This window comes from Magnolia sinica, chromosome 1, assembly GCF_029962835.1.
Source record: "Magnolia sinica isolate HGM2019 chromosome 1, MsV1, whole genome shotgun sequence".
Classification (NCBI taxonomy): Eukaryota; Viridiplantae; Streptophyta; class Magnoliopsida; order Magnoliales; family Magnoliaceae; genus Magnolia; species Magnolia sinica.
In genome coordinates, this window is record NC_080573.1 from 111737935 (window position 1) to 111751936 (window position 14002).

A 14002-nucleotide genomic window follows, 5' to 3' on the forward strand; every position below is an offset into this window, starting at 1 on the left:
AGTCAGAGTTCAGACAGCCCTATGCCACCGTATTCTTCACTAAAATACAGTAAGGGCTCTATCTAGCTGTATCTTGCATTGGAGCTGCAATTTGGGTATGGGCGCCAACCTGAACCCGACTAACCCGACCTGACTTTGGGTCAGGTTGGGTCAGGTTTGTCAAGGTCCTCTGGTTGGGTTCAGGCTGGAAAACACTAACCCAATTTGAAATCGGGATGGATTTGGGCTTAGCAAAATTGGGCCGGGTTAGTTTGGGAACAATTGGATGTATTTGGGTTGGGTCAAGTATAGAGGAATTCGGGTCATGTCAGGTTGCAGGTTGGGTCCTCTTGGGGTTGGGCAGGGCTCAAGTTGACCCTCAACCCAACCCAACCTGTCCATGTTGCACTGCTACTTGCATCAGTTAGCAGTACCATATTATATGAGCACAAATACTGCAGCGCAATACAAATATCTGGGCATCATACTTAACACACACACACACACATACACATATATATGCATACACATCTAAAGCAGCAGGACTGTGATGATACTATAAGATACTGTGTATTTTATGCTAGCCAGATATGGCACATGCAATGCACGTGGAGAGATGAGAACAGTGTTCGAAATATCGATACTATCGGCCGATGTTATCGGTATCGCACCACTGTGAGACGATACACCCCCGATAACCACCGGAAGATACCAAAAAATTCAAAATCTCAATATCGGCCGATATATCGTCGATATCGCACGATATATCGACGATATGGCGAGATTTCCTCTCCATTATCGTCGGAGACAAATGCACGGACAGAAAATTGGATCCGGCTTGTGGAGAATTAAAAAAAAAAATTGAATTAGAAAAAAAAAAGAAGAAGAAATCGGAGTGTATCTGGCTGGAGGTGGGCCACTCGACAGGTAAGTAGGATTTTCTGCAAAATTTCTTCAACTTCCCCCTTTTTTGGAGATTCCGGCGAGGAATCAGGCCGTGGTCGACATTTCCAGGTCACAGGAGAGAAATCTATCGACGTCCGAAGAAATCCAAGCGAAATCCGGAGAAATCCTCTCCGAAATGTCGAGAAATCATCGTGAGATCTGAAATTTCTTGGATTTGGGCGAGATTTTAGGGTTCCGGAAGGCCGGAACCCTCTCTGCGTCGAAAAACAAGAGCGTCCGAGCGCTCTTTAAGTGATTTTGGGTTGGGTAGTGTACCGCACACCACCGAGTGTTGACGTCATCAAGTGTTGTGGGTCCCATTATAAGGCATGCGTTATATCCAAACCGTTCTTCCATTTCGCGAGCTCGTTGTAAGGCTTGAGACGAAAAATAAGACAGATCCAGATAACAAGTGGACCACATTGCAAACAACAGACAATAGTGGGAGATTGAACGTCTACCATTGAAACCCTTTTGAGGTCAGAGAAGTTTTGGATAAATATGATATTTATTTTTCCTCTTCATCCAGCTCTGTGTGACCTCGTCAACAGATTGAATGGAAAATAAAAGTCATGGTGGGCCCTACGAATGTTTTAACAGTGAGAATCACTGTCCCACTGCTATTTGTGGTGTGGTCCACTTGAGCTTTGGATATTAATTATTTTTTGGCTCATGATCTAAAATAATCTCTCCAAATGGTTGAACGGTGTGGATATAATAAATATATTATTGTGGGGCCATATAACATTAAATCTGGTCCAAAAGGAAGCGGATTGGCTGGTGTACCACACGAGGACGCGGATTGCGTACTACCCCCGCCCGTCCCTAGCTCCGAATGGGCAGGTCTGTGGTCGGGCCCACCGTGATGTATCTGTACATCCAAACCGTCAATCCCTTTTCTCATATTATTTTAAGGTATGAGTACGAAAATGAGGCATATCCAACACTCAAGTGGACCACACCAAATAATAAGCTTGCATTAAAATGCACTAAGCATTAAATGTCAATGGGATTAAATGCAAGAGTCATTTTGTAGGGCCCACCATAACGTTTATTTTCCATCCAATCTGTTCATAAAGTCACAAAGACATGAATTAAGAGGAAAAACAAATTTTATATTGATCCAAAACTTCCGTGAACCCCTAAAGGGTTTCAATGGTAGACGTTTAATCCCCCCATTACTTTTTTCAGTGCGGTCCACTTGATCGTTAGATCTATCTTATTTTTCATCTCAAGTGGACTATACTCAAGGAAACAATGGTAGTTGAACACAGTACCATTAAAAACTTTTTAGGGTGCACCTTGATTTTCCCTATATTTTATTAGGCACTTAATTTATTGATAACTTCACATAAGTTTGAATGAGGAGAAAAAACAATTATCAGCTTGATCTAACCTTTTGTGGCCCACTAATGGTCAATCATCATTGTTTCCTATGGTATGGTCCACTTGATTATTGGATCTGCTTCATTTTTTTTGAATAATGTCCTAAAATGATATGAAAAAACGGATGGATGGGGTGGATACTGAATATAGTTGTCATAGTTCAATCGCACAGCGCATATCTTAGTACAATATACAAAGGAAACCTATTATGTCCATTTCTTTTTTGAGATTTTATGATTTAAAAGTGTGTATTAGGGTCTTTTTAAATAATCCCTGAAGTTTCATTGAAAAAATCAACAATTATCTTAATGTTTCCCCATGTTTCCCAAAAGTGCGATAAATTATGCGATACAAACGATATATCCCATGCGATAACCGATACATATTTGTATCCCAAGGGTGCGATACATTGTGCAATACCGATATTTCGAACACTGGATGAGAAGGGGTTCTCAAGATGTGGGAGATGGGTGGAGAGGCAGATATAAAAGGAGAGTTGTTAGATACTTTGGCAGTGTGAAGCTTGATACCAGGGCACTTTGAAATCATACATGTTGAAGATGTTAACTCAATTAAACTGTCCAGGTCATATGACCCACTTTAAAGCTCATCATAAAAGATTCAGGTTGGTTAACTATCCTACCTCTGAATTTTGAACATTTGTTTACTCTCAACTGCTTTCATTTTGACTGTCCATCCGGTATCCATCAGTCGGCCAGTTAAGAAATTAATTAAATGCAATTTTCTGTTTAAGAGACATCCAATTAAGGCCCATGATTTGTAAGTTTATTTTGAATTCATTATAAAGAACCTAATACAAATTAATGCCTATGTATCAACATCATACTCTACCAGAGTATCAAAGTTTTTCTCATTGTGAAGGGAAAGGGAGCATTGTCCAACGGCCGCATGGCCATAGGGCTTCTCCAAATTACTTCATGCTCATCCTTTTAGTTATTCAGAAAACTAATTGCATGTAAGCTTTTGCCCCTCGCACTTGTGTTATATATAGCAGAGACGAAGTTCGATGAAAAGAAAAAAATGGCAGGGTTGAAGTGAAATCAAATGCTTGCAGCACAATGAAGAAGTAGATGACCCACCTGGGTGCTTAATTGAGCAGTAAAACTTTCCAAACTATAATTTGATTGTTAGATACTATTGAGAATGATTGTCAATGATGAGAAAAACTCACTCATGAGGGAGCTTGAAAATATCATTTGGCCGTTTGTTGTTTTCTCGATCCTTGGAAGTTGCAAACTTAGCAAACTCCTTGAGGCATGTCAAGAACAGGGTCATTGCTTTGTCATAGCGAGTGCTCCAGAATAAATTCACGGGACCAAACCTGAAAACCAACCAGTTCTTATGGCTTACATTCGTATAAAACATCACACATGCGCGTGCACAGACAAACATATGCACACGTGCGCGCACACACACAAGCTTGAGGAATGTATGACAGTATTCAAAAATTGCACTGATGAAAGGTCAATTTCAGAGAGAGAGGGGGGGTTGGTTGTAGTGGATGGAAAATGAAATTTGGGTTACTTGATACAGTATCCTACTGTCACTGGAACTGACTGATGAGCATACCATAGCAAAAGTAAAACAATCTGGAATGAAAATTCCATAATGGATGGTGCAAATACAAAGAAGAAAAATGCTTGTAAAACAACATTATTATACTTTTTGACGTATAAGAATGTAAGGAAAAAAACGAGGGTGCTCACAGCTCATATGTGTCGTTACCATCCACAATTCGTGGGTAACTTCCCTTTGGAAGAATCTTTATACGATATCTGAATTAAAGATGTTTAGGAATTTCCAATAACCAGTTCATGCTGAAAATTGGTCTGCAGAAACTATTAACAAATATCATATACAGAAATGCATAAATAGAAACATGTAAATGGATTATCCTAATATCAGCCTTCCTGAGAGAAATAGTTGATGAAATGTTGTGGAAAAAACTAACCTTTCAAGTTAAATTTAGATGATTGCCTTGTTAATGGCATTGTTTCCATTGGACCAAAAAAATCTTAGCAAATGATTCTGAATATTTAGGTTTTCCAACATTATGCGTAAAATAAAAATAAAAATAAAAATAAAATAATAATAATAATAATAATAATTTTTTAGAAGAGCACTAACTAGAAAACCAGCTACTGTTCACAGGGGTTTTGATGCAGTCTATATCAGTCGTTGTAGAGACACACATGGCCATCATCAAATGGCATCAAAGAAGAGTCACACCCAGCATGACTGATCACGATACTTGTGTCCATTTGGTCATCACTGCCATCTTCACCACCACCATCATCATCTCCACCATTGTCATTATCTGTCACCATTCAATTCATCTAAGCCGATCACCTATCCTGAATGGAGCAAACTTCAATCTAGAAGATGTAACTGATGTGTGATATTGGGATCTGGACCTCACTAAAGGCCCAATTCTCAACCAGAAACCTGAAGAGATCGGCCCGATCATCATTGATCACTTCTACAATGACATCATCAGTGTCAAGGTCCACCATCACTTTATTGCCGTCATCACTTCGATCCACCATTATCACCATTGCATCCTTTGCCTCCACCATCTGCTAGTAGGTTGGTGCGGTTTGGAATTGGAAAGAAGAAGAAATGAGAAGAAAAGAGGAACGAAAGAAGAGAGAATAGAGAGAAGAGTTTTAGGAAAGAGGGACGATCAGGTGTACGGTTGAAAGCCCTAACACCTTTTTGTATTATTGGAAAGGAGTTGTACTGCATACTCTTGAGGAGCACAAAGAAGAGTGTACACTCACTAATAAAATACATTACATTACACTTCCTATACTCCCCCTCAAGTTGGAGCATAGATGTTAATCATGCCCAACTTGCCAGTAAGACAAATAAGAGCATCGCGAGTAAGAGACATGGTGAGGACATCAGCTAGTTGTTCTCTAGAGTGAATGAAGGGAGTAACAATCTCTTTGTTAGCCACCTCCTCCCGAATAAAGTGACAATCAATTTCAATATGTTTTGTGTGCTCATGAAATACTAGGTTGCTGGTAATGTGGATGGCGGCTTGATTATCACAATGCAAAGGAATGGGGTTGGAATGACTGTAGCCAAGTTCTTGCAAGAGGGTGAGAAGCCAAACAAGTTCACATGTGGCATGAGCTATCGCACTGTACTCAGCTTTGGCAAATGATCGTGCAACTACTAATTGCTTATTGCTCTTCTAAGTGACAAGATTGCCACCTACAAACGTACAATACCCAAAAATGGACTGTCGATCATCTAAATTGCCAGCACAATCAGAATCAGAGTGACCCGAAAGATGAAGATAATCATGCTGCTGAAAAAGCAGACCTTTCCTGGGAGCAAACTTGAGATACCGAAGAATTCGATACACGACCGTCAGATGCGTTGTACGAGGGGGTATGCATGAATTGACCAACAACCCCCACAACATAAGATAGATTCGGCCGAGTAATAGTAAGATAAATAAGCCGACCAACCAATCGACGATACATCCTAGGATCAAAGAGAGGAGCACCATCGTCAGGGACAAATTTCATAGTAGCATCCATATGCGTTGCAGCAGGTTTGCAGCCTAGCATCCTAGTATTTGAGAGCAAATTAAGAGCATATTTTCTTTGAGAGAGCACTACTCTCGATTTCGTTCAAGCAACTTAAATCCCCAAGAAGTACTAAAGGGTCCCTAGGTCCTTGATCTCGAAGTGGGTTTTGAGAAAAGATTTAGCAACCACCATTCCTTCAGTGTCATCTCTTGACAATACAATATCATCCATGTAGACAATTAGGACCATAACTCCCGTGGGTCGACAACAAATGAGAAGGGAGTGATCAACCTGGCTGCGAATAAATCCAAAGTCCAAAAGAGCATGACTGAACTTATCAAACGAGGCACGGGAAGACTGTTTGAGACCATAAATAGACTTTTGTAGTCAACATACAAGGGAGAATCGTGAGGACCATGAGGCATGGAAGAACCAGGTGGTTGGTCCATATATACCTCCTTATCAAGATCACCATGTAAGAAGGCATTCTTCACATCTACTTGGAATAAGGGCCATGATAGATTCATTGCTACAGAGATAAGCACACGAATAGAGTTGAGCTTGGCCACTGGAGAGAACATCTCCAAGTATTCCACACCATATGTTTGAGGAAAGCCCTTTGCAACAAGATGTGCCTTATACTGTTCAATAGAACTTTGAGGGCGAAAGTTGGTGGTGTATACCCATCGGCATCCAACAGTTCTTTTGCCCTCAGGTAAGCGAACCAGCTCCCAAGTTTTGTTCTTTTCAAGTGCCTGCATCTCGTCCATCATAGCCTTAGTCCATTCAGGGCTACACAAGGTGTCCTTGAGATTATGCGGGACGGTAGATGAAGATATGAAAGCTATAAAAGATTGGAGGAAAGGTGAAAGATGATGGTAGGAAACAAAATTACTAATGGTATGCTTTGTGCATGAGCGAGGTTTACGTAAAGCAATCGGTAGGTTGTCATGAAGTTGAGATCAAGGGATTATACCTGAACCACCAGAAGTAGTGGATGAAGTGGTGGGTTGATGATCCGTAGAAGGTTTAGCTCGCCAATGATACATAAGTATAGGCTTTGGAGGAAGCGAGGGAAGAACTACATCATTATCGAGACAGACAGCCAGGAGAGGAGTGGAGTTTGAATTAGAGTGTAAAAGCTTCCCTTGACTATGAGGCGGATGATGCATAGATCTCCCTTCAGTAGAAAAGTATGGAATTTCTTTAAAAAAGATGACATCCATGGACATAAACCTCTTACAGGTCAAAGGATCATAACACTTATACCCGTTCTGAGACTTGGAATAGTCTAAGAAAACACACTTTATGGCCCAAGGACTCAACTTGTCATTACTCCCATCCAGGAGCTGAATAAAACATATGCACCCAAATACTTTAAGGGGTAAGGGAAAAGGTTTGTCCCGTGGGTACGAAAGTTCAAATGAAGACTTGTGAGATATACTCGAGACGGAATATGATTAATCAAGAAGGCAACAATAAGTAAGGCTCATCCCAGAACCGTTTTGGAAGATTCATACCCAGAATGAGAGCCCAAGTGACTTCAAGGAGATAACGATTCTTCTGCTCAGCCGCCCCATTTTGTTGAGGAGTTTGAGGACATGATGTGCGGTATAAGATACCATGCTCGTACAAGAAAGACAAAAAGGCATTCTACATATATTCACCCCCATTATTAGAACGCAAAGCTTTGATGGGGCATTGAAATTGGTTAGTCACTTCATTGTAAAAAAGTTTGAACATATCAAAAACTTCATTCTTGGATTTTTGAAAATAAACCCAAGTCATCCTTGTGCAATCATTAATAAATGTAACAAAGTATTAATATCCAAAAAGAGGTGTGACAGGAGCAGGTCTCCAAACATCCGAGTGAACCAACTCGAAGGGGATGGGTTTCCTCTTAGATACCCTAGGAGGAAACACAACCTAGTATTGCTTGGAGAACTCACAAGTTTCACATGCTAAAGATTTTGATACAGATATGGAGAGGAACAAAGTTTGAGCTTAGATAATGATGGATGCCCTAAACGGCAACGCCTTCGGGACACAGAGTCCTTATCTAAGGACAAAGCACTAGAAGCTATAACAAGTGCATCATCAAGGAAATAAATTCCTCCACGTTCATGGCCCCCACCAATCGTCCGCTTCGTCTGGGAGTCCTGAAACACAATAAGACATAAAGAAGTCATTGAGCAATTCAAAATTTTCGTAAGAGAGCTTAAGGGTAATAGATTTAAGGGGAAGCTAGGAACATGCAAGATTGAGTATAAGTGCATAGTAGGAGAGATGGTGATGGGACCCGATCCAGATACAAATGTTTGGTTTCCATCAACAAGTGTAACGGAATGTAACTGAGTAGAGGGAAAATAGGAGCCAAATAGATGAGTCTTACAGGTCATGTGGAAGTTGGCTCTGGAGTCAATGACCCGTGAGGAAGGAGTGGCTACATGAAGTGTGGTACCTGATTGGGCTATGGAGGCTATGGAAGTGTTAGGAACTTCACGTACATGTAGTCGCATCAAGGCGTCATAGGCCTCACAAGATAGGACAACAGAATCACCTGCAAGAGGTTTCTTTATTGTTATCGGCTCTGAAGTTTTTTCATAACTGGTGTAGACTACCGGCTAATAGGGGTGTACATGAACCGAGCTAGCTCGGTTAGCTCACTCAACTTGACTAAAAAAAGCTCAATTCGAAGCTGAGTTCGAGCCGAGTCGAGCTGATTTTTTGAGCTCAAAAATGAGTTCAAGCTGGCCCCAGCTCGAATCGAACTCGGATCGAACCAGTTCGGTGACTCAGTTACTTTGCTATTGATGTTGCTCACCAAGTGTTTGATGAAATGACTCAACGAAGTGTGGCTGGTGGCAAGGAAGGTATGTACATGAAACAAATACCCTTTTTTTTTCTTGGTTTTTATGTTGCTTAGAAGGTGTTTAATAAAATACCTGTAAAACCATTGCTTCTGTTTTACAAAGACTGGGATTTTGAAGGTGCAGTCCAGGTGTTTGTGGAAATGCTGCAATGGCGAACTTGGCTCGAACTGGCCTAAGCTGCTGACTAAACTGAGCCGAGTTGGCTAGTCAGGCTCAAGGACAGAGCCGAGTCGAGTTCGAGATGAGATCAGCTAGTGGCCGAGCCGAGTCGAGCTGAGGCCAGCTCAACTTGGTTCAACTCGATGTACACCCTTGCCGGCTAAGGACACACCCACCCAAGATGGGCAACCAAGAAGTTCCCAACAACGATCAATGGAATAGTTGGTGCCCCCACAATGAATGCAATAACGAGATTTGTCATGATTGTGTCCACATCAACCACGGCCACGATCAACATCACGGCCTTTGCCCCTGGTGCTCGATCTAGAATCTCGTCCACGTCCTTGAGTACTCCATGCAGGAACTCGAGAATCATAGCTAAATGAAGATTGGTCCCCAGCAACATACGTAGATCAATCTGGTGAGACAATGGGAGAAGAAAAAGATGTAGTAATCCTTTGGCACATGGCATAAATCGTCGTCAAGGATGGAAGAGGAGTCATGATGACTATTTGTCTTCGAACCCCATGATATTTAGGGTTGAGACCAGCAAGAACTTGCATAATCCTTGTATCTTCACGTTGCTTCCATACATATTCATGGTAAATGGTACAATTAGAGGGAGGGGATGATAAAGATCCAACTCATCCCACACCTCAGAGAGCGAAGAAATACTCCTTCGGAGATCTTGAGTCTTGTTGAAACCTTCCAATGGCTGAGATCGATGTAAACTTTCGTGATATATTTTGTGCTTCTGAGCATAAATCATGAAGGGTGTCCCATATCTTCTTAGCTGAGGTTAAATAATGCAGGGGCATTTTCACACCAGGCTCAAGTGGGGTGGCCTGTGGGATGCAGGGGCACACTCGGGGTGGGCGGCCCGTGTGAGGCGGGTGGCTCGTGTGAAGCAGAATCCATGTGAAGTGGGGCCCATGAGGGGGGTTCGGTCGAGCTCCTAATCCATGGGATGTGGGGCCTGGGCTATGAGATAAATGGATAGATTTGTCATGCTATATCAATTCGAGCTTTTAGAGCAAGTGGTTAATTGTCTTGCATCAAAGTGGTATCAAAGTGGGAGGTCTCATGTTCGAGACTCTTCACCGGGGTGATTAATGCAGGGCATTTTCACACTGGGCTCGAGTGGGGTGGCATGTGGGATGCAGGGGCACACTCGGGGTGGGCGGCCCATGTGAGGCGGACCCCATCCGTGTGAGGCGGGTGGCTTGTGTGAAGCGGAATCCATATGAAGTGGGGCCCACGAGGGGGGTTCGGCCAAGCTCCTGATCCATGGGATGAGGGGTCTGGGCTATGAGATAAAGGGATTGATTCACCATGCTCTATCAGTTCGAGCTTTTAGAGCAAGTGGTTAATTGTCCTGCATCATTAAAAATATAACTGAATTATTTACAATTGGTTCCATACCGTTGAGCAGCCAAGCCGTGACTTGGTAGTTTTCCTTTGTCCAAGACTTGAAATTTGCATCTGTAGAATCCAAGGCTTCGTCCAGTATATACGATAATCTATCTCTTCCTCCTAAAAACAATTTTACAGACTGTGCCCACTGCAAGTAATTGTTACCGTCCAACTTTACTGTTGTAATCAACAAGGGATGCGAATCCAAAGGTCCCAAACCGGATCCTGAAGACATCTTGTCCTCCATGGGAGTCCACACACAAGAACCTAAGAGAAAAGTAGCTCAATAAGAAGGCCACAAGGTAGGGACAATCATCAGATTGAAGAAAAGCATTACCAGATGGGGGGGCCAAGGGTCCAAAAGCAAGAAAGAGGAAACTATTCAATAACCGAAACTTAGTCCAAATATCACCTCATGCATGAAGTTCAACAACTAGCACACAAAGGGATCCAATGTATAGCCAGGCCCCCAAAGACTCAAAAATGGCATAATCGACATCCCCAAATCCCTTCCTTTCTCAGAAATACCTCCATTAAGAGTTAAACATAGCCAATACGAACCAACATGTGAAGGGAATCCAAGAAAACAACTACCGATTTAGGAAAAACTGAAGAAAATTCAAATTTCGGGCTTTTCTGCCGGAGAAGAAAAACGAGTGAAACATACCCTAAACGCGCTCTAAAAACCCCCCACAAAAATCACCACAATTCCTCTAAATTCAAGATCTATCAAACCATCTTCTCCCCGATCATAAAGAACCCGTACATATCATAAAATAGCTGATGTCAACTGTATGGTTGTTGACGCCAGCAAAATCCTGTAACGCCAATCAACGTGGACTTTCGAGGCTCTGATACCAAGTAGGTTGGTGCGGTTTGGAAGAGGAAAGAAGAAGAAATGAGAAGTAAAGAAGAAAGAAAGAAGGGAGAAGAGAGAAGAGTTTTAGGAAAGAGGGACGATCATGTGTAGGGTTAAAAGCCCTAACACACCCTTTTTGTATTATTAGAAAAGAGTTCTATTGCATACTCCTGAGGAGTACAAAGAAGAGTGCACACTCACTGATTAAATACATTACATTACACTTCCTATACCACTTGGCACCCTAAGTGCATCATCAATGTCGTTGGCGAAGAGAACAAGCAGTGTTCGTATATGTTCCATTTGATTCACATAAATTATGAATCACGTATAGGGTTAGAGTTCCTGTGGATAAGGAACTCAAGGATGAATTTTTTCCAACCCGAGGAGTTTGATGCAAGCTTCATTGAGGCCACACTAATCTCCACCATTGATCGCTAGGTACCTCACGATTTCAATGGTCTGGATCATGTGTTGGTTGTAGGCTTCAACCTAGGTAGACAACTTCGCCACTTATAGCAGACTCCACGACCTCACTTTCATGATGGACCACCATAACCCATCTGTCTATCTGAACATAATTCTAGTGGGCTGCTTCCAAGCGGGCCTGGCATATCCGTTCCAGACCCTAAAGACAAGGCCTATGTTGATCACCAAGGACGAGCACTACCAACTCAACAAAGAAGAAAGGCTGCATGTGCAGAAATTTTTGGGCCCCATTTCGAGTGCTCATGTATCCTTCCCTTGACATCAATTTGCTTCGGATTTGCACTATCCTACAGATGGCATAATCACCCATCAACCCTCATAGGTACTCAGAGCAGTGTAGGCCTAGATACAGTTTGAAGCATTCCTTAAAAGAAAGCAACCCGAGTTGTGGAAATACATGTAACCATGTTTGTGTGTGTGTGTATGTTTTATACTCTTGTGGAGCATTGTAATGTTTCTTTCAAGTTTATATATATATATATATATATATATATATATATATATATATATATATATATATATATATATCGGATTTGCACTATCGCACAAATGGCATAATCACCCATCAACCCTCATAAGTACTCAGAGCAGTGTAGGCCTGGATACGATTTGAAGCATTCCTTAAACGAAAGAAACCCGAGTTGTGGAAATACATGTAACTGTGTTTGTGTGTATGTATGTTTTGTACTCTTGTGGAGCATTGTAATGTTTCTTTCAAGTTAATATGTGTGTGTGTGTGTGTGTGTGTGTGTATTTGTGTGTTAGTCATTAAACTAATATACACTACACACCCTAGCCCTTCTCTGCACTTCCTCTTGTAGGTTTCTTCAATCAACTTCCACCTAGTATCAGAGGTGTTTGTGGATCTGATCGCAGCTTACGACAATGGGGCCCACTGCTGACGTCGTCCATACGTACGGATGACAACAGCAAGGTACAGATAGGCAGTCATTTGAAGCTGAAAATTATGATATCTGAAAGATAATGTTTTTAGAAGAATATTGATGATTTTTCTGCATTTTTTGGAGAAGTTTTTTGTAGAGTTTCATCAAAAATAGAGAAAAATCAAAAAAAGTTTGGATTTCAATTTTCTTGCTGTGCTATTTTTTTGTAGTTTTTTAAGCAGATTTTCCACATGGAGCAGGTGCGACAAATCATGTGCAATCACCAAAAACAAGAATCATGAAGTTTTATTGAGATTTCAGTGTCCTATGACGTTTTTTTTTTTGTTGTTGTGAGAAATGGGTGTCATTGGCCCTTTTTGAGTTTTTGTTGGAATTTCTTTATTCCTTCATGTTCTAGTGTTATGGGGATGTGAAATTCGATGCAGAATCATGTTGATGGTGATTGTGTAGCTAACGTTCTCGTTTTGTTCTTAAAGGTACTGCGCACACAAACTATTCAAGTAATACTTGACTCAACTTGACACGGGGGATTTTTATTAGTGGAGCTTTCCTTTCCCGTTCATCATCTCTTCCTTTATTAGGCCCTCGTTGTTAGTTGTGAGTATAATTCACTCAGATATTGTTGCACACATGTCTTCATTACTTAGAAAAAGTGAGCCACTGGTTCAAGTACAAGATACTATCATTATCACCTGGACAATTAGACATCCAACCCATAATTGCAACGGCCCAATTAGTTGGAGTATAATTCACTCAGATATTGTTGCACACATGTCTTCATTACTTAGAAAAAGTGAGCCACTGGTTCAAGTATAAGATACTATCATTATCACCTGGACAATTAGACATCCAACCCATAATTGCAACGGCCCAATTGCAAGAGCGGAGCTCTACAAACTGAGCTATATCCCCCCAAGCCAAGTGGAGCATGCATGAAGGAGTTAGATGCTTCTTCAATTCTTTTCCCTGGCGCAGCTAGGCCATCCTGGACTTGAACCAGAGACCTCGCCCGTGAAGTAAATCATCACACCTACGGTCCAACCAATTGGGAGAGAGTCAATAGATTCTTTAACCAGAAAGAATTCAGTTCAAATGTAGGATACCTATCCAGAAGTTTTCACATGTCTTCACATGCTATTGTGTGTATATTCTCTCAGGTGTTGTGAGTGTAGTTCACTCATTTATTGTGCAATGTTGCACCAGTTTGTGAGAGTAGTTTGCATGTGGATGATGAGTTGGTGACTTAATGATTGTCGAGTTTGGTTATGGCCTCCTATTTGAAGAGAAGATTCAGCGAACGAAGAAAGTCCAAACTACATTATATAGACAACCAACAATCGAAGATCTTATACCATGATATGTTATGTTTGAGGGAGAGAAACGGCCCATGTTGATCACCATTATCTTCTTTGTATGTATTCCAAGCTGGAC

General features: G+C 41.4%; 1 protein-coding gene across 4 annotated transcripts in view; it reads right to left on the bottom strand.

Annotated features, from left to right (window-relative positions):
- LOC131254156 (beclin-1-like protein) overlaps window positions 1-14002 on the bottom strand; it is a 45655-nt gene that overhangs the window by 6094 nt on the left and 25559 nt on the right. For all 4 annotated transcript variants that reach the window (XR_009175504.1, XM_058255161.1, XM_058255171.1 and 1 more), the window contains exons 8-9: window positions 4038-4106; window positions 3503-3652 (exon numbers count right to left, since the gene is read on the bottom strand). Coding sequence is in view for 3 of the 4 variants with exons in the window: in XM_058255161.1 (XP_058111144.1) it covers window positions 3503-3652; window positions 4038-4106 (219 nt within the window). In the remaining variant the exon portion in view is untranslated. The remainder of the gene's footprint in view (window positions 1-3502; window positions 3653-4037; window positions 4107-14002) is intronic.